Consider the following 26595-nt stretch of genomic DNA (forward strand, 5'->3'; position numbering starts at 1 on the left):
GAGTAAGCATATAGGTGAAAAGTTACTAACATTTTTGAGCCCATATTTTTGATATTCATAAGGTCCAAGATTTTTCCATGTTATATACATGCTTTGGTCTTTAATATCCTTCCATCCCTTCACAATTGTAGCACATCCACCAAGATTTTGTTTTTTTCTTCTTTTTCTTTCTTTTTTAATTACCATTTTTGTTTTCTTTCTTGTTTTTTTCTATTTCTGCCTCCCTTATAAATACATCTGGGAGTGAGTGTGATGTTACAATGTAGGTACAATGGTTCTCATCCCTGACATAGAAAAAAATTGTTACAGTAACTTTTTCATTTTTCTTCTATGGGTGTGTTTCTTGTTTATCTTTTTCTTTTTCTACCTTTGATTGGAGTCCTCAAATGCCAGCGCATACAATGATTTAATTTCAAAGACCTTATCTATTTCTTGATGGAGTCTCTCAACCATTTCATCCTCAGCAACAGATATTGATCAATAAGTTGCAATTATTTTCATTTTTTCAGCTATAAAGTGACCTGGAGAAGAAAAGGGCAAATCACTCCAGTATCTTTGCCAAGGAAAATCTAAATGGGGTCGCAAAGAGTTGGACACAAAAAGAACAAATTTTTGTGGCAGACTATTTGCCAATATTTATCATTAAAACTTGATAACAACAAATTCTACTGCCTCTGGGTCTGCAGTAAAATGCACTTCATCAATTCCATTCTTCGCCCTCCAGGGAATATCTATAGGCTATCCTTTCATTCAGCTCGTTTTTTCTTTGTTCTGATTTTGTACATGGAAAGAATGTCAAGACTGACATAATTAGTGCATTCCTTTGCAATGCACCCATTTGTTGCTCTCTGGAAAGAATCTTATATTTAGTCAGAATGAAGTTTGTGGACAAAAGATTTAAAACTATTTTGTGTTAAGCCTCCTGAGAATCATTTCTTGATTTTCTGCCATAGCATGTCAAAAGCAGAAACCTGAAGATCCCATTGTGCTCTGTGATATAGTAACATAGGCTTTCTTGGTTTTCATTGCATAAGATTCTCTGTCTTTCTATTCTAGGCATTTTCACTGCTTGATCTCCTGACCTGGAATTCTCTACCATTGTATCTTCTTCTCTTACCCTCATTGACATCTTTCCAGATAAAATCTCAACTTCTAGATACAGTCTTTTCTTTTTTAAAAAAATTGATGCTTTTATTTTTCCTAGTTACATGGAAAACATTGTTTTACATTTGTTTTTAAAACTGTGAGGTCCAGATTCTCTTCCTTCTTTCCTAACCCCAACTCCCAGAAGATATATGTGAAGTTATATTTCCATAAAAGTCACGTTATTGAAGAAAACATACATCTCTCCCCAAAAGAAAAAGTTTTAAAAAAAGAGTATAAAAGAAATCTTTTCTAATCATTTGTAAGTGTGTCCCCTATGAGATTATTCCTAAGATATATTGTCTATGTTTTGTTTGTACCCAGTTGTCTATATGTGGTTTCCCCTATTAGACTGGGAACTCTTTGAGAGTAGACATTTATTTTTGTCTCTCTTTGTATACCCAGCATTAATAGTGTCTGGCACATAGTAAAATGCTAAATAAATGCTTATTGATTGACTGACTCTGAGATTCCATGATTCCAAGAAATGGAAGAGATCTCATTGGCCATCTAGTCCAACAAGTACACAAACTTGCTATACTTGAAGAGTCAATTCATCAACTCCTGAGACTACCTAACCTCTTAAAAAAATCAATTTTATTAATATCTTTTGTCTTTACAATAGTGTCATTTCATATCTTTTCTAGAATAAATTTATTCTCATGAAAAAAATAAGCAAAAAATATGTTATACAGTGACTAAGATGCATTATTGTATAATAATAACAATAAAAAGTCCTGATTTTGAATTCAGAAAATCCAGATTCAACTCCTAGTTATGTTTCTTGTTACCTATGACTTAATTTCTATGATCCCTAGGTTTCTTGGTTTCTCTCTCTTTCTCTCTCTCTCTCTCTCTTGTTCTCTTTCTTCTTCCTTTCTTTAGCAATTGGGATTAAGTGACTTGTCCAGAGTCACACACTGACACTAAATTTGAACTCAGGTCCTCCTGACTCCAAGGCCAGTGCTCTATCCACTGAGCCATCTAGCTGCCCCTAGTCCCTAGTTTCTTTAACCATAAAATGAAGGAATTGAAATGGAAGACTTCTTGGGTCACTTTCAGCTCCAACCTGTGATCCTATCATTAGACAATGACAGATTGACAGAGCACAAACATGAACAGTGGATATCCTTCTAATTACAGAATCACCCAGTTTAAGTTTTGAGAGGGACCTTGGTAGCCAACAAAGTCTAACCTACACATGAAGAGAATTCTTATTATAAGCCACCAGCAATTAGTTGTCCGTACTTTACTTAAAGACCTCCTCTGAGATCTTCTCAACATCTCCCTTCTGAGGCAGTTCATTCTATTCTTGAACAATTGTAACTATTAACAAGTTTTTTCCCCCTCTGACATTAAGCCTACACTTTCCACATTTCAATTTCTACCCATTGCTCCTAGATCTGCTCTTTGTTGTTAAACAGAGCAAGTCTAATCTCTCCCTTCCGTGACTACCCCCTCTCAGGTTAGATATTTTTGTCCATGGGAATCTTCTCATCCTTCTCAATCTTCTGAAATCTATTCTATCAAAATCTGTTGTTCATATCAGAATAAATTCAGTTTTACCCTTTTTTCTATCACAAATTCTAGGAGGGAGTACACCCCAATACCCAGTTATTTCTTGTTTCTGTGAATCAGATGTAGTATACAATTTCCCCTTGTTGTTTCCTCTATTTGAAGGATGAAATTATCATTAAGACAAGACAAGAAGTTATTAGCTACTCTACTTTTGGCAGAGAAGGCAGCTCCAGCAGATGTCTGGAACTGGTCTCTGCACTGCTTTATCATGCCTTTGTCCCAGGTTTGTGATATGATTCCTGAGTTCCTTGTCTATTTTATTCTTATTGTTTGGGTAGTCTATAGAATATGATGATTAAAAAAAATCATTTGTTTTTCCCTCAATTCTTTATTAGCATTATTTTTTTCTTTAAAGAATATTTTGTAATTATATACTTATATGTCTCCATATATAATGATGATAGCCATATATATATATACATATATATATATAAACTATGTTTATACATCTATAGACATATCTATAGATAGCTTTTTTGTTATTAACATATAGAAAAACTTGTAATTTGCTTTGATTTCTTGTATATTCTACTGCTTTGGTGGAGAGATGTCAATTAGTTTCTTTATTGATTTTCTGTAGCATCACTAGTTCTTGATTTTTATAAAATATCAGTTTTCAATTATCATTGTTTCCCTTTCTAAGTGTTCAAATTATATCCATTTAACAATATGCTTTAAAATTTACAAAGGATCAAATTTAGATTCACTGGCTGGCCTACAGTTTACAGATTCCATACGCAATCTCATTTTTTTAAAACATGGGACATTTGCATTTCTCTAGGGTTTCCACACTTCTCACTTTCTCTAAAGTCTTTTAAAGCTCTCTGACAGTATCTCAGTTTTCATATCAAGTTCTTTCACTACCCTAGGGTGATGTTTGTTAGGATATGGTAACTTGAACTTAGTAAAGGAAGCTAGATGTTATTTGACTGTCTCTCCACTTATTTTGAATTTCTATTTTCTTCTAAGCATTTGTGTTCTTTTCTTTCTACTTTAAAGATCAATTTTGGTAGAAAAGAAAGCATGAAATAATAATTAACTAGTTTAATCATCTTATGTGTTCTAAGACATTCCTATTTGCCATAACTGGCAATCCTCTATTCCTTTTTTTGATCTTCCTCTTGCCATCAATAATTTGTTTCTTGTCCTTTTTTCCACCACCTATCTGAGCCCGAAGTGAGATAACTCTCATTTTCTCCCCTCCTCAGATAATTTCTGTGTTTTCAGGATTTTATTCTCATGCATCTCTCATCCCTCTTAGACTAGTATCCTCTGAAAATTTTTATTTGCATTCGGCCTTATAAATAATTTTCTTAAATTGTATCAACTTTCTTCTTTTCCATAAGCAAAGTGAATCTCTTCTTGAATATTTTTTCTTGCATTATTATATGCTCTCTTTTCAGCAAGTATTACTGTATTGAACTGAATTTTGTCTCTAGTTTCAGGCTTGTCAGATTTTTGTGGGCAGTTTTCTCCCTCTGCCTGTTCTTTTACTTTTATAACCTTCTTGATGAAACACTGAAAGATTATGTTTTCACCTATCCTTTTTAAGTGTACTCCATATCTAGCCAAGAGTCAATCATTACTCTGTTGAAAGAAATATTTTAATTATAGTGTTCATGGAAGTTTTTATTTTTTCAGTTTCCTAGCATGTGACTAATGAGTTCTTTATTTTTCTATTTTTCCTTCTGGTTCTAGTGACTCTAAGCAGCTATGTATTATGAATTTTGGAAATAGGATGTTCAGGTACTTTCCTTCCTTCCTTCCTTCTTTCCTTCCTTCCTTCCTTCCTTCCTTCCTTCATTCCTTCCTTCCTTTGGTCATGGTTTTCAGGTTGTCTCATGATTTTTCAATTTTCACTTCTCAACTATATTAATACTATTATTTTTTGCTATTCTGTCTTTTAGCCTTTTGATTATGCATTTTTTGTTTTCTGACAAACATATTATCTTATGTTCTATTCAGATTTTCAGAGTTATGTTCTTGGGGTCAGGAAATTAATTAATTCAGTTATCTCTGATTCTTCCTGATCCCATTTTAGATATTTAGCAATTTCCTTTTGAGCTCATTTTAGAGAAGGAGAAACTGAGGCCTGACTGTAAGCCTGGAGCATTATCTGCTGTGACATCTAGTGAATCCACTTAGCTCTTAGGAAGATCTGAGTCTAAAATGTGGTTTCACATAGTTTCTAGCTGTGTGTCTTTGGGCAAGTCACTTAATTCTATTTGCTTCAGTTTCCTGATATGTAAAATGAGATGGAGCAAGTCAGACATGAAATGATAACTAAATTTTGTTGAATAAAGTTTTGTACCTCTGTACCAAGATGCTTATCTTATTTTCAATTCTTTATTCCATAATTTTCACTTCTTTTCCAATATTTCTTTTAACATTCTCAATTCACTTATAAAAATATTTCCAACACTGAAAAAAAAGACTTTTGTCTTATTTTTCTTATTATAGTTGAACATGTACTCAAGCTGTATTTTTCTTTGTGATTTTGCTTATAGATATCTTGAAGCCTTCTCTTCATTTAGATTTGTGTTTTGCATACCCCATTACCATAATAGTTTTTTAATTTAGGAATTCTTGATTTTGTTGTTTGCTCATTTTTCCAAAAGCATAAATTTTTATTGAATAAATTGAATATGTAAGAGAGAAAGCACATGGTTTGTGGATACTTTTCTGCCTTCATTCAGTGCTTATACATCCCCTCCAGGGAATAGTCACTAATTATTGATATAATTTCATCAGCTTATGGCATGATGTTAACAGAATTGTAAGAAGGGGGATATTGTTTACCATCCTACTGGAAAATTTTCAATGGCCTTTCAATATCTAAAACCCTTTTGAGCACCTAATCTCTCCACTTACATCTACTTTGAAGTCCACACTTTATAATAATTTCAGTCAGGGTTCTACATTGTATTTCAGACAGGCATTGCCAAATGAATTAAAAAAAAAAAAGAATTGTGATGTGGGAAGAACCTACTTAGTTAGCTGAAAATCAAACTCATTGTTTCTGTACCTATCTTTGCAGCATAATCACATTCCCACTTTGATTTAAGATCTTTTGAATGCTTCTTCCTCTCTCAACCATCTGGAGTGTGAAAGCAAGTATATCTATTTTGCTCAAATTAATCTAGAAATTTGGAAAGGCAAGCTGACATCTAGAGAGACATGATTTTTATCATTTATGATCCACCACCACCACCCCCTCCATCCTCCTTGGATTCTTTCTCGGGGCTCATAAACTTCATCCCTGTTATCCTGAAGTCTCTCTGAATGAGGTGGAATTTGCAGAAGACAATTTTTTCCAAGAATGTTGTCATTTATAATTAGGGTGTGGTTTGGAAACAGAATATGAAGATGAGATAAACCCACAAAGAGAATTCATTTTCCTTAGCTGACTATTACTTACTTCAGGACCTCTTTCCACTCCTTCTCCCATTGGTTACTGGATCTTGACTTATTTTGGCAGTTCTCTGCACATGTAATACAGTTGCCATGGAAACATTACTCAGCACTCTATCACATTTTCTCTTTGTGTGTCTTCCTTTCTCTCTATCTCTTCTTTTTCCCTTCTTTCTCCTGTTGTCATGGGAGCCATCATCCACTAAGAATTCTGGAATCTTTCTCTTTCCTTGCAAAATTTAGGAAGTATATTTTTAGCTTCATACAATTAAAAGAAAAAAAAAAGTTTTGGTCATGGAGGAGGAAAGCTGCCAGAAGCCCTGAATCTCCACCAAGTTAAGTAAAAATTCTTAGTTATTTAAAGGAAATCAGATAAGTGACAATCATCTTTATATCCTTTCAGATGATTCTGAATAATAATGACTGGCTTTTGTATATTGCCTTAAGGTTTGCAAAGCTCTTTACATATATTATCTAATTTGATCTTCACACTAGCCCTGTGAAGTAGATAATGCAGATATAGTAATTCCTCCTTCTGCAGATAAGAAAGCTGAGACTGAGAGAGTGACTTACTCATGGTGACATTACTGGTCAGTGACAGTGGCAACCCAGTTCATCAATACTCCCAGGCCATTCCTTTTTTTAAAGGGTCACTCTGCGATCCCCTCTGAAGGACCATTGTACAAATTAATTTCAATACAATATCTACCAGCTTAAAGCTTTAAACCTTTACTGAGATTTAGTGCTATTTAACACTTTTCAGATCAAATATTTTTATTTACATCTGTATTGCTTCTTTACTTTTTTGTGTGATAAGCAAAGCAGATACTAGAACCATGGTAAATTGTCAATTACTTTCAGGTAAAATTGAAGAATCTTAAAGCTGTAAGAGACCTTAGAAAACATTCTTTTTATATTATCTCCAATAAGCTGTAGCACTCTCTTGTGCCACTCATATCCCTGATCCATTAGGAGTCCAATAGTTATGCCAAACATAAGAGAACTCTTAATGTGAATAGTTAATAATATAAATATGTTTGGAGCTAGAAATATAAAATTCAGGGGGAAAGGATCCTTTTTTCCTCTCATGAAAAAAATTTTATCACTCTGAATGAGAAATGAGAAATGAGAAAATTTGGGACAATGACCTTCTTTAGTATGAAATTTTCTGGATATTCCCCCCTGCTCCTAAACCTTCCAATTTCTGAGTATATCTAACATCTATTCAGAATGTACTTATGAAAAATCTACTTTGTCCAAATTTATAAGAAAATGAGTATAAAAACTATTCACTATGAATATTTTAAAATTTTATTAGGTGACTTACATATTATTTAGAACCTAATGGACTAATGAGCCTAGTCTACCCATAGCAATGTAGACCCTGGCAAATTATATAGTGTGATGTGTATGGGTGTTGTTTAGGTCAAATTGGAGAGATTAAGGCCTTGAAACTGCAGAATGATAGTTTGATGAATCACAAATGCCAGACTTGAAATATTATTATGTTATGGATGTTATCTAATGACCAACAATGCATCTTTGATCTTTCTTAGTTTTGATAAGAATTGATTTGCTTTGTTCCTTCTCTTTTGGGGGTTCCTAGTCATAGTAGGAGCATGAAGGACTTATAGCAGCAGTAATGCAATTCTTCTGTGTCTACACAGGACAGGAATATGACTGTCATACCATTTCACATTCAGGGTAGCAAGCCATGAGGTGAATATAATTTGGGGGAATAAGAAACTATATGACATTGCTGCTGATTAAAAAGTATAAAATTCTGTCAATCATCTAGTTGTTTTGTATATAGAATGCCAGTCACTTTAACTGATCTTTTGCACACATGGTTTACTGATTTTTTAAACTGAATTGACTGGTTGCTATAAGTGCTGCTCCCAAGGGCAAACCTTCCTTCTCCACTTATCATTACTGTCACCAGAGGCACTTTTATTCATAGTATAAGGCTAAAATCATACAGAAAACAGCAAAGAGTTACAGATAGTGCTGAGATTTTACGTAGAAGAGACTTGGAAAATTGAAAAGAAATAGGGAAATCTGGGTTTCTAAAGATTTGGAGTTAGGAGTTTGAGAGAAATTATCTTTGAATATCTTTAATGACAGTGGAAATCAAATAAGAGGTAGAACAGTATTTGTGGATATAGAACTGAAGTTCAAAAGAAGTCAGGGCTAGAAATTTACGATTCATATCTGTACCATTTGATTGAAGCTTAAGAATGAAATTACACTCTAAAGAATTAGGCATTAGAGCAAGAACAACAGAGATTTGAAATACATCCTTATATGGGGGAGGCAAGAGGAAGTAAAATCAGTGAGGAGATAAAGAGGAATAGCTTATAAGAACTAGGATAATCTTGTACTCCATAAGCCAAAGTAATGAAATGTTTTAGCAAGGAAGATATCAACTATATCAAATACTGCAGAAAGGTCCAAGGGAAAAAAAGATTGATAAAAGGCCATTGTTTTGGGTATTTAATTGTTCTTTACATCTTTTAGAAGTAACACTTTGTCAATAGAGTAGTAAACAAAGAAATCAGATCATGATGTAGATGGTGGTTAAAAATAGAGACATGTCAAGAGTATTTATTTGAGAATTTTGGTCAACTATAGAAAGCAAAGAGATTTCCACTTCAAAATGGTCAATTCTCTTTATGATCTGCTTTGGTTGGAAGAGAGTTAGTGGTTTAAATGCAAAGTGATTTTAGAGACATTAAAGAGTATGTTTCCATGGAAACATAAACCTACAGAGGGAAAGAAAGAACTGGGACCCCTGACAAAGAAAAAAACAGCAAAATCATAACCCCCACATAGGACTGCAGAAAGAGATTATTACATGTTCCTTTTAACTAAGTCTCTTGTGAAAGTGCAGTTGGGGTTCATGGACCTTGTCCTCTTGTGAATAAAAAAGAACAAAAAAGATTCATGTGAGATAGATAAACTGACTCTGGTTTCCCCTGGAAAATTTTAATGATTAAGGACCCTTTTCAGAAATTTGAAATGTTTCAATGAATGACATTTTGCTATTATTTGTTCCCGTTCTCTTTAAATTCTCTAAACTGGCTGAGACTGGAAGCAAAACTAGCACCATGATATAAGATAGAAACAACATTATATAACCAGAGATAATCCCATAGGTACTTTTTGCCTGATAATCTATTTACTTCTGTGACCACTAACTAGCATTTAGAAGAAGATATATGATTTTGACATGTCCTCTCTCATTCATTGTACCTTTAAACATACCCTCTGGCTCTGTCTTTTTGTCTCTATCTCTCCCTGCTTCTGTAGCTTGGTCTCTGTTTCTGGATCTCTCTGAGTTTCTCTGTCTCTCTTTATGTGTCTCTCTGTGTCTTCCTTTGTATGTCTTTGTCTGTCTCTCCTCACACACTTGTATACATACAACACATATACATATATACCTGTGTAGATACATTGGTATCCACTTAGGATTACATCTTTCTTTTAATAAATCTGCATTCTATGACTGTATCCTTTCACCCTACCCCTATTTCTAAAATCTGTATTCAGGATTTTATTCAATCCACTAATTGGATCCCAATAAAACTTTCCTTATCAAAGTTACACATTCAGGGTTTGCCTATCTGTTCTGTCAATAAATCAATCAATAAACAACAACTAGGGGTTGATACAGTTTGAAAGGCTGGGAGTACAAAATTAAAAAAGAAAATCCTTGTCCTGAAAAAGTTTAAATTCTATCAGATGAGACAATCTTTACACATAAAAGTATATGTATGTGTTTATCTGTCTATCTATCTATCTGTCTATCTATGTGCACACATACACACACATACTAATACAAAAGAGTTTGAGGAAGGAAGGCATTTAGGAGCTTGGGAAAAGCTATATTTAGAAGATGATATTTAAGCAAAATCTTAAAGAAAACAAGGGATACCAAGAAATAAGGGATCTGAAGACAGAAGACTTTGAAGACTACACAAGTTCCAGAGGGCTCAGTCGAAGGGGTGAGCAGATATGAAAAAGTATTGGAGGAGGGGGCAGAGGAAATAAATGGGAGAATGAGCAACAGGGATTGAAAATTAGGTTTTGTACTTCAGTAGGCTAGATTTATTGGCATAGGGTTGACAGAATTAGAAGGATAGGACTTAGCTAGATATTTGTCTGTCTTCTTTATTAGAAATCAAGAATTTTCCTAGAGATGCCTATTACTGGTGCCGAAGATAAATATCCTCTAAAGCTAATGGATCACTTCAGATCAAATACTTTTATCCTTTCTGCATCCTACCCTCAATCTCTGACCACATTTTGACATTCCCATGTGTAGAGCTTAATGGAATTTTTTTTCACACACCTTCCCTAGAGACATAATTACCTAGGAATCACTTTCTAGTCATTCCTCTAGAAGAAAGAAATTGTGAAGAAAAGACTTATCTTTTCCAGGAGTAATTTCTCTAGAAATTCTACTTGAAGATATATCTCCATTTATCCAAAGGATAGTATCTCAGGCTACTAACTCCTCCCTTCCCCCTTTCCAGGAATATCTTTTTTTGGAACATGTGACTAGCTGTCCTTCTTGCTTTCCATTTACTACACATACTACCTCAGCATTTTGGGTACTTTGGGAAATAATGAAATTCCCCCAGTTCAGTCAAGAGTTTTCTCAAAATCCAAATACTGTGTTAGCTCATGTGGTCTGCTGGAAGCAATAAGGGTAGTTCTGCATATATTTCATGGGATGATCTGTCACATCCCAAATATCCATATTTTATAATATATCCTCTTATTTATTTTACCTTTTTTTATTTACCCATTCAAGGAATCACAGAATTTCAGAATTAGAAGAACACTAGCAGCTATTTAAATTCCTCCAAAAAAAAATGTCCTCCACCACACATTGGAGAGGAGATGACCCAGCATTTTCTTAAGATGTCTACTGAAAAACTAATCATTGTTTATGATGGCCAATCTACTAGTAGGTAATTTAAATTTTTAGTAAGATTTTGCCTATATCAAGCCTAAATTTATAGTTGTAATTTCTATCCCTAGTTTTGTTACCAGAAGTTAAAGAGAACAAGTTTATTTCCTCTTGTGTATTTGCAAAAAAGAAAAAAGAAAAGAAAAGAAAAGAAAAGAAAAGAAAAGAAAAGAAGGAAGGAGGGAAGGAGGGAGGGAAGCAGGAAGGAAGGAAGGAGGGAAGGAGGGAGGAAGACAGAGGAAGGAAGGAAAATGTTTTTTGAATATCCCATTGTCTTTAATCTAATCTTTTCAGGCTAAAAACCCCCTACTTCCTTCCTCTTATAGGATTCCCCTTATTTCATTGTGGTGCCAAGACTAAGCATATTACAACACAGATGACCTTATAGAGTAGTATGTCTTTCTATGTCTTCTATAGTCCAATAATAGTAGTACAGAATATCAATAAATCATCCCTCAAGAAGCACTTATTAAGATGTGAACTATTATTGTGTATCAGGAACTATGCTAGGTGCTAGGATACAGATAAAATGAATGAAATAAATCTTATTCACAAGAAGTAATAGGGGAATAAATAAGTACACATATAAACATATATATATTGGATCCAATATGTATGACGAGAATAAATAAAAACAAATGAAAGACAGATAAACATAAGCAAATTACAGGGGATAAACATTCACATTTGAGGGAATCAGGCAATGATTCTTCTGTTACTTTAGCCGTATCTTGAAAGAAGCAAAAGATTCTTTAATGAGAATATGAGGAGGGAGTGATTCTAGACATGAGGGATGATCAGTTTAAGGATTGAGTGACATGTGAAAAACAGAGAGAATGCCTATTTGTCTGGATCTTAGAGTACAAAAGAGTGAACAATATAAAAAGAGATTGTAGAAAGCATTAGGGCTAGATGCTAAAAAACCTTAATAAGTAAATAGAGGAATTTATAGTTTATCCTAGAAGAGATGGGAGCCATTAGAATTTTTTTTTTGAATAGAGAAGTGACAGAGTCATATCTCTGCATAAGGAAAAGTTCCTGGACAACAGTATGGAGAATAGGTTGGGGTAATAAGAGACAATGCAGAGAGATTAATTAGGAACTGATTTTGATTGAGCTCTGAAGCTAAGAGGATGGAAGTGATTGGAGGAGGGGAAGGGTCAAATTTAGAAAAAGGAGAGAGATGACAAACATGGATCCTGAGAAAGATACATAAGATGACCCTTCTGCGTTGATGTTTATAGGTCCTCCACTAAAAGCCACCTATTTAGAAAGGAATTAAGTTATAATTGGGTTTTATTTTAATTTAGAATTATGCTGCAACTGAGGTTCAAATGTTTTGATAACTTTATGCAATGGAGAGCTAAAAATGATATAATTAGACAGTAATGAAAAAATAGAAATACATAAGGTAAATATAGCCTCATTATCCTTTTGGCATTTTTGCCTACTGAAAGCACTGTCTAGAAGATATGATCACTTGTATCAGGCAACTTTCCAGTATATTGAGTGTTCAATCTGTGAAATAGGAAGAGAATTTTATAGCTGTGCTATGAAATTTTTTTTCTTTTAAGTACAGTCTTTAAATACACACAGTTGACTTTTGTTTGTTTGTTTTTAGTTTAGTTTTTGTTTTTAAACAACTTCACCTGCTCACATTTCTTAGCCTGGTCCTGCCGTCATATTTCATCCCTGGAGTTCTGCTCTCCTGGGCTGCTGCCAGTAACACATCTGTTGCCCTTGATATTCTGCCAGATCTTGACAGGAAAGATGCCTAGGGCTTGTGGGGCATGGAGATAGGGCAGATTTGCTTTCCCATTATCAAATTCAATGCAATTGCCTGCCTGAGAAATAGGTTTCGGTACTGCGCTACCTTTTATTAATGTGGTTAACAAGGTAGCAAAGCTAGTTCTCTGAGGAATACTGTGATAGGGAAGAAGGGAGAATTATGAAGTATTCAAATAGGGCTCTGAGAGGTCAAGAGAAAAGATGTTTGGAGAACATCTCTAACTAGGCAAGTTGGTGCGTTCATGTAATCTCTTACTGTGGAGGCTGAGGCTGGTGGGTCACTTGGGCGTGGGAATTCTGAGCTACAGTAAGGCAAAGCTGAAGTCCTATGTGGCTCCAGGATTGTACTGATGGAGGTGCACACTGTCCGGGGTCAGAAAAAGGAGCAATAGTGGGATTGGGTTAATAAGTGTCCACTACACTTCCAGTCTGAGAGAGACAGGGGAATCCAGTCTCAAAAATATCTCTCCAGAACAACAACAATAACCATAACATCACCACCACCAACAAATCCTTGCTTCCTACATGTTAAGAACTATCAAAATGTAATGAAAAGAATATTGCAATTGCAATCAGGAGGTTTAAATCCTTATTAGCTACTTATTAGCTATATGACCCTGGATATGATGCTTACTTTCTGAGCCTCAATGTCATTTTTTGTAAAATGGGGAAAACATACTTGAAGGTTCATTATAAAGAAAGTACCTTTTAAACTTTTAATACTTTTTTCAGTGAGCTGTAATTTTATTTAGGTGCACAATTCCTCCATCAATTATGGTGTAAAATAACTTGATAGACAATTGTCATTTCATGACTGAAAATTTCAACTTTATGGCTAAACTGATGGTTTTCTTACCTGGACTTAAGTAGATTGTTTCTTTGAGAGCAAAAATACGCTTACATTCCATGCTTTTCCAAGTTGGTAGTATCTGCCACAGTTTTATTTTTGCTGATATACCTTTTGAGAGTATAAGATAACCTTACTATCCTCATCATATGTCAGGTTAAACTTAAATGGATAATAATCTTTGAGGTACCATATAAATGTGATTCTAACTTTTAAATCTTGACCAAGTTATCTTCAAGTCCTTCAGGAAGTTGACTTTGTGTATATAAAATTTTGTGACTAATTGACTCTCCATTGCTGAGGACTTCATTGAAATAAAATGTAACTCTAACCAATAATGCTAGGAAAATCAATGAATATCATGCTGACACCATGAAATTCTGCAAGATTAAAATGTGAAAAGTATCAAACTGTTGGTCCTTTATCAGCAAGTAAAGTTCAGTGGCCTAGTATCCACCTCCAAATAATACTTAATGCCTTCATGAAAATATTTTCTAGTCTACAGTTATGATGTGTCCACAGTCAGGGTTGAATTTGCTCAGAGAACAATAGGAAATTTGCCTGAAGAATAACCAAAGGAAAACTGGTTTGTGGAATATACAACTTAGAAAGACCTTAACAATTCTGTAAGCCTGGAGGGAGAGTGGGGGAGAGGAAAGAAAAGTTAAGCAATTTAATTAAACTCACACAGATAGTAAATAGTAGAAACAGGATTAGAACCAGAATCTTTGCCTCTAAATTTAATGGTCCACCCTCTACTTGCTTGATGCAAAAGAAAGGGCACTAATTTAATTAAAAGATATGACTTTTGAGTTGCAGCTAAAATATTTCATTTATCCATGATTCTGTTTTTTATTGAAAAAAATTGGGGATAATACATTATCTAATGGGGTTATTATTAGATATGAATGAAATAATATATCTAAAAGAATCATTTTGAAAATAATAAATTGGTTTTTGGTGATTAATGTTCTTCAAGAACGTTTCTAGTGGGCCATAGTACACTGCTATCCTTGGTAACTCTAGTGCCTGATAGTTTGACATTATATAAATTTGACCTGCTTCTTTTCCAGAGAATATCCAACTATGTCTGGGTGTATAGGGGAATAAATCAGTTAAAACACGTTGATCTACTTAATAGGGAATAGAAGTTCAAATACAATAAAGGAAACAATGCTTGTTCACAAGGAACTTCTATTCTAACTGGGGACATCACTAGGAATAAATCCATATACAGAATAAATATAAAAATAATAAATTATCATGGGAGGTAGATTAAGGTACACTTATTCTGGTGATGCTGTATTGTTAAACATATATTTAGAATTCTTTCAAGGTTGTCATGTAAGTCTATGGCATATTGAATCAGTAAATCAATGAGCACTGTGCTAAGACCTATGGTACAAATGCAAAAATAAAACAATCATTGCTTTGAAGTTATTCAGTAGTTGATAAATCTTAGATCACAGGCCAGTTTGAAATAGAGGGTACCATAGATCTTCGTATTGTCAAAATGTGTCTAATTTGGAAAACAACTAAAATTTATTCAGAGCCACCTTTGATGAAAGGTGAGTGATCAAACTGAAAAATGTTTTCATTAAGCAGCAATGTCTTATTATAAAACAGTAAATAGGATTAACTTATGTAGCTTAAGAGCTGATTCTGAATACTGTTCCAAAAGAGAAATATGAGTAACATTAAAGGCAATGTCAACAGAATCGGAATAGGTGTACAGTTTCTCAAGGGAACTAATTTGATGGGACTACCCTTCACTTGGGGTATACATAAGTATAGTTTTGACATGTTTGTTAAAAGCATCAAGTCAGGTGGCACAGTGGGTAGAGCACCAGCCCTGAAGGCAGGAGGACCTGAGTTCAATCTGGTCTCAGACACTTCACATTTCCTAGCTGTGTAATCCTGGGCAAATCACTTAACCCCAAGTGCCTTAGCAAAAACAAACTAACAAAAAAAGCCATACAGTAAAGAATAGGTTCTAAAGAGCATATGTTAGAAGATGCTTCCTGGAGTTATTATTGCATAACATAATAATTAATAATGCTAGTTAATAATTATTAGTTAATTTTAATATCAGATAATACATAAATAACAAACCAATATAACGACTGAATAATCAATTTTAAAAATAGATTTGAAGAATACTAGACTGAGAAGAAATATATATTACTAGAGATTAGGTGAATCTTGCTAAAACAAATCCCTAAACTTATTCCTCCCTGAAAAACAATCTTTAATTAATCCTCATTATCTGCCAAATAAAGATTCCTTATCACAATTTTGAAGGACTTCTATTGTCTGTCTTCAGCCCATCCTTCTAGACTATTTTACTGTTTGCCTACATCTATATTTTACTTTACCCAACTTGGGCCACTTTCCCCCCAAAAGATAAATCTTGCTTTCCTGCCTCTGGAACTTCACTTGTAATAATTGCTTTTATGTGTAATTCCATTGCTCCATCCTCCATCCCTAACCTATCAAATTCCACCTCTTAAAATGTAGTCAATTTTGAAGACCCAATCCAAATGCTAACTTTTTCATGAACCTTCATTTGCACCTCTCATGTGATTTGTCATAATTTGCTTTATAGAGTAATTATCTGTACACTTGTTTTATCTTCCCCCTCACTCTACTTTGTAGATTGTAAATTCTTCAATACTATGATCTTCCAATCCTTAGTCTTCTTCCATCTTACCCACCTAGCACCTGTCACAGTCTGTCCCATACAGTAGCTGCACAGTAGGATTTATTAAATTAAATTGAAAAAGAGGATTTGGGGGGCTACTGTGTCCTTGATTTATATCTCTGAAGCCAGCTGCTGATCCTGAATAAGATGCTAATTTCCAGACAGTGGCCCACAGGAAAAGTGAATTGTAAGGGCTCTGTTCCATATTCTCCAGAGAGCCACTTCTGGCAACTTGATAATGTGGATCTACCTGGTTCCTAGAATTGTTACATTTTCAGTTTGTGGGATGATATAGAAAACAGACATTTTACTGGTTTTGGTAATCCCTATCTTTTCTATAAATGTATTAAAGAGCTCTTCCATCTGTTTACTTGACTACCAAGCCCTTGTGTCTCCCTCCCCCTAAAGTAAGGCAACACCTTCTCTCTGATTATATCACCTTCACCTTTCCAGATTTTTAAAATGGGGATTCTTCTCCTTTAGGCAGCACCAGGAATGAGGTTTAGCAGCACACGTCATGTGAACATGGAGCTAATTGTTATTGATTTCTTGGGCAGTTATGGTAAAGGAGCATTAATTATCGTTAGCACAGTTGCATTAATGCTGTTGTAATGAGCACCCCTTTGGGAATTCTTCAGTGAGGAATGTGCTAATTATCAGATCATAGAAGCCAGCAGTGAAATGGGGTGGGGATTGGGGTGCAGGTGGCAGGGAGGATTTCACTGGCACACCTCTCAATTACCTACATAGTTCTTGCTAATCTGAACATGTGTGCCACTATGAACACTGTAATAAAACAACGCAGAACACATGTTCTCTTGGCTATGCTTGATTAATTTGGGGCCCAGTCCTAAGATCCATTCTCCTCAGGTATGTGCGAATGTCAGCTCATTGTACCTGGCTTGAACCTCCCCCCCATTTCCTTCAAGCTTATGGGAAGAAGGTACCTTCTAGAATTACAAAATTTTAAAATTACAAGGTACCTCAGAGATTATCTAGTCTAATAACACTAGAAGACAAGAGTCTTCCCTACAACACAATTTTCTACACTATTTATTCAGGTAACATTTATGCAGTGATTTAAGTATTGCAGATCACTTTACAGATATTATTTTGGGGGAAATTAGCTGGCACAGTAGATAGAGCCCTCCAGTCAGAAGTATCTGAGTTCAAATCCAGCCTCACGTACTTTATACTTACTATTTGGTGACTCTGGACAAATAACCCCAATTGCCTTGGGAAAAAACAACACTTAGAACAACAAAACCCCAGATATCATCTTATTTTTATCCCTATGACAACCCTAGGAGATACATATATATATATTTTTATTTTTATATTTTTATATATCTCAAACCTTGACTCTTACTTTACTGAGACAAGTAAAGCCATTTGGCATGTACTCCCTCTTCTCCCCTTGCATTCATCTAAAAACACCTTGACATCACCTCCCACTCTCTCCTTTCTTCCAGTCTGTTAATTAGATAGCTCTTATTCTTGTACAGACCAACCCTGTCTTTGTGCACCCTTGATCCCATCCCCTACTGTCTCCTCCAGTAAATTTTCCTATCAGTCACCACCATCTCCTCCAACCTTTAATCTTTTTCAATATTCTAGTTTTTACCCCTATTATCTTCAAACATGTCTAAGTCTTCATCCTTAAAAATCATCTACTGGACTCCACCTATCTAAATAAGCAATCATCTTCTATCTCTCTTCCTTTTCTCAGTTAAATTCCTAGAAATTTATCTGTATTGGTAGACTCTGCTAAATCCTCTTCTCCCTAATCTTTTGTAATCTGTCACCTCACCTCATCACTCAACTAAAATTGCTTTGTCCAAGCTGCCAATTCAATTTGTTTCCTCAGATCTCATCCTTTTTTACTTCTCCATCATATTAAAAAGTCCTGATGATTTTCTCTTCCTGAGAAGAGTTCTGAGAGAACTCTGAGAGAGAGAAGAGAAAACTTCTCCCTGAGTTTTCATGGCCTGGTTCTCTCTAGGTTCTCTTTCTATCTGTCCAACAACTTCTTTTTAATATCCTTTGCTGATAGTTATTCATATTGTTTGGGACAAAAAGACCTACCCAAATTGACTACTACAGAGATCACTCATGGAAAGCAGAATTATTTATTAAAATCTCGAGAAGCGGACCCCATCCTGGTCTGTGAGCCAAATTTCACAGCAGGATAGGGCCAGAGCCTTGAAAATGCTTACAGGTTTTATACATTTCAGACAAAGAACCTCTAAAATCCCACCCTCTGTATGTTATGATTGGTCACCTAAGTCTACTGTTCCCTTAGTTGGTCAGTGGAATTCAGTAGACAAGGTGAGATACAGCCTCTTTGGCCACTCCCTTCATTGGACAATGTAATATAGTCTTATCTATATCTAAATAATTGCTTTATCTAAAATCACGTGACCCCCGAGAAGCCGAAACTGAGGCCTATAGGCTTGATATACTTTAGCTAACAGTCTCTGATCAATATGTGCTTAATCTGTAAGTTCTTCACCTTTTCCCACACAATATCATATCCCCTAATTGTGAGTATTTTTTTTTTAAAGCTCTCCCCAGGCCAGATTCTCTTTCTCTACTTTTTCTCTTAATGATCTTATCCTATTAGCTTTGATTATCATATCTATGCTGATGACTCTGGATCTCTATATCCAACCCAGTCTCTCTTCTGATGTTCAGTTTCACATCACCAACTAACCAGTTGACATTTTAAATTGGATTTCCTGGAGACATCTCAAACTCAATGTGTCAAATCAAAACTCATTATCTTTTCTTTAAGGCCACCTGTTTTTCAAAATTCCCTGTTTTTGTCAATGTCTTCATCATCCTTTTAGTCTCCACCACTCCCAGTTCATAAATTTAGTTTTATCCTTTATTCCTCATCTCTCTCATCTCAAATATTCAGTCACTCAGTATATTTGGTCATTTCTATTTCCTTAACATCTTTGAAAACTATTTCATTCTCTCTGCTAACACTTTAATCTCAAGAGTCCAGGTTCTCATTCTCTCTTACCTAGACTATCGTGATGGCTTCATATAGCTGTCCAACTGATTTTCCTCAATTGCAAATCTGACAATCCTAACTCAGCCAGCACTCTCCAGCAGTCCCTTATCACATCTAGTATAATAAATAAATATTTTGGGGGCAACTAGATGGCACATTAGATAGAGCACTGGTCCTTGAGTTCAAATCTGGTCTCAGACAGTTTACACTTATGAGCAGTATTCTTGATTACCTGGAAGGAAGGAAGGAAGGAAGAAAGGAAAGGAGGAAGGGAAGGAAGAGAAGGGGAGAGGGAGGGAGGAAGAGAGGAAGAAAAGAAGGAAGGAAAAAAGGGAAAGAGAGAGAGCAAAGAAAAAGAAAGAAAGAATGGAAGGAAGGAAAAAGAAAGAAAGGAAGAAAGTCTTTTGTTTGACATTTAAAGCTTTTCATAATATGGCCCCTACCTAGTTCAACCTTCTCGTGTTCTATAAGTCAGCCAACCTGGCCTTCTCTCTGTTCCTGATTCATGGTATTCCATCTTCTCTCTCTCTATCTTTACACTGACCTTATCCCATGACTGAAAAACATTACCTCCTCATCTGTAACTCATTAAATCTTTCATTTCCTTCAAGACACCTTTAGCACCACCTTCTGTACAATGTCTTTCCTGATTTCCCCTAACTTCTGGTGCTTTTCCTCCTTAATTACCCTGTATTTTAAAATATTTTCCCATATATATACACTTATTTTATAGATAAACATATGTACACTACATATATTATATATATATGTATATATATACACATATCCATGTATATTTTCTCACATACAAGATCCTTGAGAAAAGGGATTTTCCATTCCTGTTTTTATAATTTCAGAGTTTATCACAGTTCCTGGTTCGTAGGAGATGTTTAATAAATGCTTGTTGATTGATTGGTTTATTGATATGCTCTGCCAAAGAATTGAGGAAGCCTATATATATATTTGGATCTTCATGAATTATGTGTGTCACTTATCTTCAAAAAATGCTCAAAGAGCATCTTCCTTCTTTCAGTTATCCTGAAATTGCTCTCTAGTTTTCCTTTCAAAACCTTACGGCTTTTGCCTCCCTTAGCTTATCCTGGAGCTGCTCTCTATTTTTTCTTTCAAAAACCCTACTGTTTTTGCCTCCTCAGCATTTTTCAACCCCTATGTTATGGTAAGGATAAAGGTACAGGTTGTAATAATAGGTTTCTCCTAGACACTCCCCTAACTCTGGGGGAATTGGCTGTAACTTTATGGGTATCCTAGTATCTAGTATCCTAGATGTTAGGTCTCTGGTTTTTCAGAAAAATCTAAGCAAAATTGACTTCTGTCCCAGGTCTGACCAACTGGAAACAGAATTGGGAAAACTTTGAAATAAATGAAATTTGTTTTTGAGATGTCCTCACCATTTTCAATTTATGCTCAATTAGCATGCAGCACAATGTTTATAATATATATTATTGAATATGTATCAGATTAACCCTGATCTATATTTTATTTGACCCAACAGCGTTTATGAATGTTAGATTTTGTGTAGCATGGTTATTTGCTCACAGTTTTAAAAAAGAGAGAAATTCTTTTGGCATTCATTTTCTCCCTATATTTGCCTTCCTTTCTTTTAGTTTTTATTTCTTGTTATTTTTCCTTGTACTTTTTTCATATGTCATTCCCATACTATCTGGTAATTTTACTGCTTCCTTTCCATGTCTTGTTTTTTAATTTTATTTTCTTCTTTCTGCTTTATTATTTGAAAGTTCATTTCTCCAAGTTTACTACTCCTACTTCTCACTCTTCTCCCTATGCGTTGTTCTAAGTCTTCACACCTTATTTCTTCTTCTGCATTGAAACTTTTTTTTCTATCTTGATATATAATCATTTTAGCTTCCTAACAGAACAGAGTTGGAGGCATAAGATTTTTATAGCATTGTTTCTAACAAACCTGTGTCCATGCTTAATCTTTCTCTCTCTTTTTATATTTCTAGGTACCTAATCAATGTGACTTTTGAGGGGAGGAATCTGTCCTTCAGCGAGGATGGCTACCAGATGCATCCCAAATTGGTGATAATCCTTCTGACCAAGGAGAGGAAATGGGAGAGGGTAGGACATACCTTTGGTAATTCTCAGACTAAGGTAGAGAGGAGAGAATGTAAGTTGGGTTGAGGAAAGATACTTCCACAGGACTTGAACTTGAACTTCTACAATGGAGAGACCAGATTATTCTCTAAATTCAGCATGCACAAATATACTAATACCTTTGGTAACATAGCTGGTTCATAAATGCATGTCTTCATTCTTATGTTAGTTTTCATAAGAGGCTGCTGGCTCTAAAGGGAATAATATTCATTTTTGGTTCTGTGCTAGCTTAGCTTTGAACTCTGATTTTTAGTAGATTATAAATATACAGTGGAATTAATTTGAGGGTAGAAATCTTGCCTCCAGTATAATTGAGATGGAGAGTATCTTATGTACTCTGCTTGTAGCCACTTAATAAGAGCAACCATATGATCAGATAGACTAGGGAATTGATTACTTGACTTGATATGGTGTCTTGAAATGTTACAATTAGAGATTCATTCTTGTGGTTCATACTTACAGTAGTTTTCCTAGTCCTCCAGGAAAATGAAAATATCAGTGAAAAGGTTGAAAGCTTCCATTGCTATTTGAAAGAAAATATTGTAGCTAATTGAGAGTGAGGGCCCTGGTTTCTCACTCATATCTCAAATCTGAGAAGAGATATACTTGAAAGAACTGTTCTCTCAGTAAAAGAACAAGTAGCCTCACATCACAATCTTATCTCTGTGGTTCTGTTCCCTAAGTATGTGAACTGGATATATTGAATAATAAGCAGAATTGAGGGTCTTACACTTCAGAAGGAAAGCTCTCACTACACACCAAAGTCACTTGTTTATTAGCTACAGGTTGTTCATTTTCCTTGGCATTTAATGGCTGCTGTGCTAGCATTTCCTCCAAAGCAATTCCCTCCTCCCTGAGTTTATTTCCCTCTTATTCTAGCTCCTTTTCTCTAATACAGAGGAGAAAGAATAATTTAAAATGTATTGTGGAATCCAGATGTGTAAAAAGATCTTTATGTTTATCTCCAGAGGAGGAATTAGTGTTACTGGGACTGTATGAAAATGCATCCAGCAGGCTCATGTTGTGAACAAGGTTCTTTTCAAAGATTGAACTACTACAATGTTCTGTTAATCCCATTTCCTTCATAAATCCTTGGGACTTTGAATCCATAAATTTAACAAATACAGTTCAGTTCAACATATACTCACAGAGTACCTGCTATTTATAAAGCATTGTGCTTGGTCTCAGGGGTCCAAGAATGAAAAATAAAAATAGCACCTCTCTTGCATCTTCAACTGTTCTCTAACACTGGTTACCCTTTATCTAGCCCTAAGAAACCAAACAAATAAACAAATAAAATCTTTTTTTGTCCTCTTATTGTATCTTGAAACTTCAGTGCCAAACTCACCACCCAACTACTAACTAAACCTTTGCAAATTCGTTTCTATTATTACAATTCCATGGAAATTTGTCTCTCAAAGGCTTTTCATGAATTAATTGACAAAATAAGTTCTGTATAATCTCATCCTTGATTTCTGAATGATTTATCCAGTGAATTTGTTGACACTGTGTAATACAATGCAGATCTTACTAGTCAGTGAATCAGGAGATCTGGTCCCGTTCTACCTATGAAAGGATGATATATCTATGTGATTTATATAGTAAATTATGTTTTTTCTGTGTACCTCAGTTTGCCTGTTTGTTAAATGAGGAGGATTGATATAGATAATTCTAAGGACTCCCTTAAGTCTAAAATTCTATGAGTCTTTTCCTGTCGGCTTCTATGACCTTTTTCCTTTTCATTCTTGTCTTTCTTCCAAATGGTCAGTCCTTTCCCTTCCCCATCCATATCTTCTCAATAGTAACCACTTGTCTTAAGATTCTGTAATTGACAATTTTCTCTTTCCATTTCAAAGGATTCTATAATATTATTTGTTTGGGAAACCCAAATACACTACAATCCTGCCTTCTATGCTAAGCTCTAAACATGGGTTGTTTAAAATAGGTACATTTGTTGCTTCACTGCAATTTGTCCCAATTCAGAATGTCCCAAACTGACTTCTGGGCCTCAGTTTCCTTATTTACAAAATAAGAAGAATGGACTATATCATTGCTGAACTCCCTCCCAGCTCTAATTTTTTTTGTAATTTTCAATTTCATACAGTGGAAGAATAAAAGGTAAAAATCAGGAAAAAGATAAGGTGATCTATGGATGATGATAAAGGGACCAAAGCTGCTGGTTGAAGATAGCCCTTATTTGCATGTGTCTATGCTGAAACGATTTAATAATGTGTTTTTAGTCACTTTGTTCCTTTCCTTAAAAAATGTAATATAGTAGGAGTGATCATAAGAAGAGGTCATGAGGGAGTTCATCTGCTCCCCAAATTTGGCTCACCATGCAGTTATCAGAGTACTTCAGAATCTCAGGGATGGTGAAGAACCTTCAGGACAGGGTAGGATCTAGTAAACTGTTTCATGCAAGAAATAAGTTCTACCTATTGAAATGTACTTTCTGGAACATTACCTTATACTTGTAAAAATCCTAATTTTCTAAAGCCACAGATCAGTCCATCTGTTTCATTTAGAAAGTTTTGTATTGCAGTCTATTGCAATTAGACACTTAGACCAGCACTTTTTGAGCTATTAGAAAAGGATAAAAGGTTAGAAAAAGAAATAAAACACTAGATAAGAATTGATATTCATTAAGAGATATGTATAGCTTTTAATGGGATTTGAATTCGAGATCGAATTTAACTTTGGATGCTTCCTAACTCTGTAACTTCTGTTTATCTCAGTTTCTTCAACTTCAAAATGTGGATAATTTTATAGCATTTTCAGGGTGACTGTGAAGATCAAATGAGACAAAAATTGTAAACAGCACAATGCCTGATAATTTTATAAATGCTCTTTAACTATTGTTAACTAACAAACTAATAATTTTTTTGTGTGTGTATCTACGTGTAAAAATTTCTTTCTTTAAATTTAATGGAGGGGGTTGGTGCTGGTGGTGGCCAGAAAAACTATCTCTCAGTAGAGCCAAGACTATTATCAGGAATGCAGAAAATGCTCAGAAAAGCATTTAGCGTTCTGGGGCTTGATCACAACCTCTCTTGGTTTGCTCAATTGCTACTGCTCTGTGCTTCCATTTCATCATCCCTAAAATGAGGATAATAAAACTGAAATGTAGGAGGGGTGTGTTCTGAGTAATAACTTTGAGAAATTATGATGGTGCATTCTGAAGATGAAAGATGTAAACAGAGCTTAAATAGAGCAGTCTAGGTCAAAATTCAAGGGGACTATGTATGATACAATTCCTCCACATTTTCTCTATATCCTATTACAAAAAGAGGTCAAGATCCTCACTATGAAGTTTCCTCCTTCCTAGGGAAGAGTGCTCTCAGTTCATGGTATTGTAATTTTCAGGACCCTCCTTAATTAACTCTGATATCATGGTGAAGTAACAATGAATTCTGGTAAGACCCTCTGAAGATACCCACTAGGAGAAGATAGGAGTTATAGGTGACCATCTATACCTCTTAGAAGTAATACTGTGAAATATTAAATACCCTAGTCCTTCCCTCCCCCAACAGCAAAACAAAAGGGGGCTTGCTTTTATTATTTGAAGCTGTAAGATTTAGACAGCACAGTGTTAGAGAGTTTTAACTTGCTTCTTTCAATTTCTGGAGCAAGACAGTTATACTGTCTACTACCTCCATTCTCTCCAAGCTCCAAATCCCCATATATATTGGAACCTAAGGACTATATAGTGCATTACTGTGGAAATTCTATGGTCTTTTCCCTGCTCCATACAAAAGAACCCAACACCAAACAAAACAAACAAACAAACAAAAAAAAACCCAGAAACTTTCTCCTTTCAAAACTGACAACCAGTAGACACTTGGGAGTGAGGAAGGGTGTTGTGCAGTGCAGGGGATGTGCACTCTACCTTGTCATATTAGGGAGCAACTGGGGCACATCTTGGCTCACTTCTTCAATTCCAGAAGGAATTTTTGGACAAACTGAAGCTGGAACCATTGACAGATCCATGTGCTATTTTTAATCACCTTGACCTGAGTATTGGATCAAGTGACTAGAAAACAGACCTGATTAACAAAGGCTTAGAGAATTAGGGATCATTTAGTTAGAAAAGGAAAAGGCTAAGATTGCCATTTTTTCTAACAAAGTATACTAATTATTGTGTAGAAGATTGGGACAAGTTGTTTTCCATTTTTTTACAGTAGAACCGAAGGACATATATTTAAGCTAAGACTGAGAGAATTGATATGAGATGCTAGGAAGCATGCATTTTTGTTTGTTTTCTTTTCTTTTTTTAATCATCAAATTTTCCCTTACAATGTTTAATGTATATGTTAAATGTTAACTACATTAAAAGCCCTTTTAGTTTATTTTAAACAATTCTTTTCACCCTTTGTTCATCAAATTCAGCAAAAATCAATGTGATTGAGAATATCACGAGGATATAACATTATATATGCATACATATGCTCTGGAATTTCTTTCCCAACCCCCACAAGCAGTGGCAGATGGAGCCCTAGGATAGGTACTATATCTTTCAAAAGGTTCTAGGAACAGACCTGAGATGCTGGGAGATGTCTTTCTAATATTTAATCTCATAAGTCCCAATTGATTATGAATCCCCCCAAAGATTAACAGCAATTAAGTTTTATTTATTTTTATTTTGGTGTGACAATTAAAGCATTTTGCTCCATTTTCCTTCTTCCTCCCCTCCCCCCATGAAAAATATGTCTATGTCTGTAACACTCTCCCAATAAGTACAGAAAGAGCTGGGGGAAAGTGCTCTCAATCTTAGAGAATAAGGGTGGCAAATGGTAACTGATATCTCTTCAAAATCTTTTTTTCTTCTGGAGTCGTCAAGATATTCCCTTGAGTTATCATGTAGTTTTTCTGCTAGTCTCCTTGTAGAACCTTGAATCTGTCTTTGCTTATCACATGCAATCAATCCTTGGCTCCTAATGCAGACACTGCCATCAGCCCTTGTTTTCTCAAGGACACTAGTAGGAAGCCTAAGAGAGTTT

At 35.0% G+C, this 26595-nt stretch overlaps 1 protein-coding gene across 1 annotated transcript in view; it reads left to right on the top strand.

The window, feature by feature from the left end:
* LOC127538667 (glutamate receptor ionotropic, NMDA 2B) overlaps positions 1–26595 on the top strand; it is a 281355-nt gene that overhangs the window by 83061 nt on the left and 171699 nt on the right. Inside the window, exons 3-4 of the mRNA XM_051962433.1 lie at positions 16927–17051; positions 21448–21562. Coding sequence (XP_051818393.1) covers positions 16927–17051; positions 21448–21562 — 240 coding nt within the window. The remainder of the gene's footprint in view (positions 1–16926; positions 17052–21447; positions 21563–26595) is intronic.

This window comes from Antechinus flavipes, chromosome 5 (genome assembly GCF_016432865.1).
Source record: "Antechinus flavipes isolate AdamAnt ecotype Samford, QLD, Australia chromosome 5, AdamAnt_v2, whole genome shotgun sequence".
NCBI classification, from domain to species: domain Eukaryota; kingdom Metazoa; phylum Chordata; class Mammalia; order Dasyuromorphia; family Dasyuridae; genus Antechinus; species Antechinus flavipes.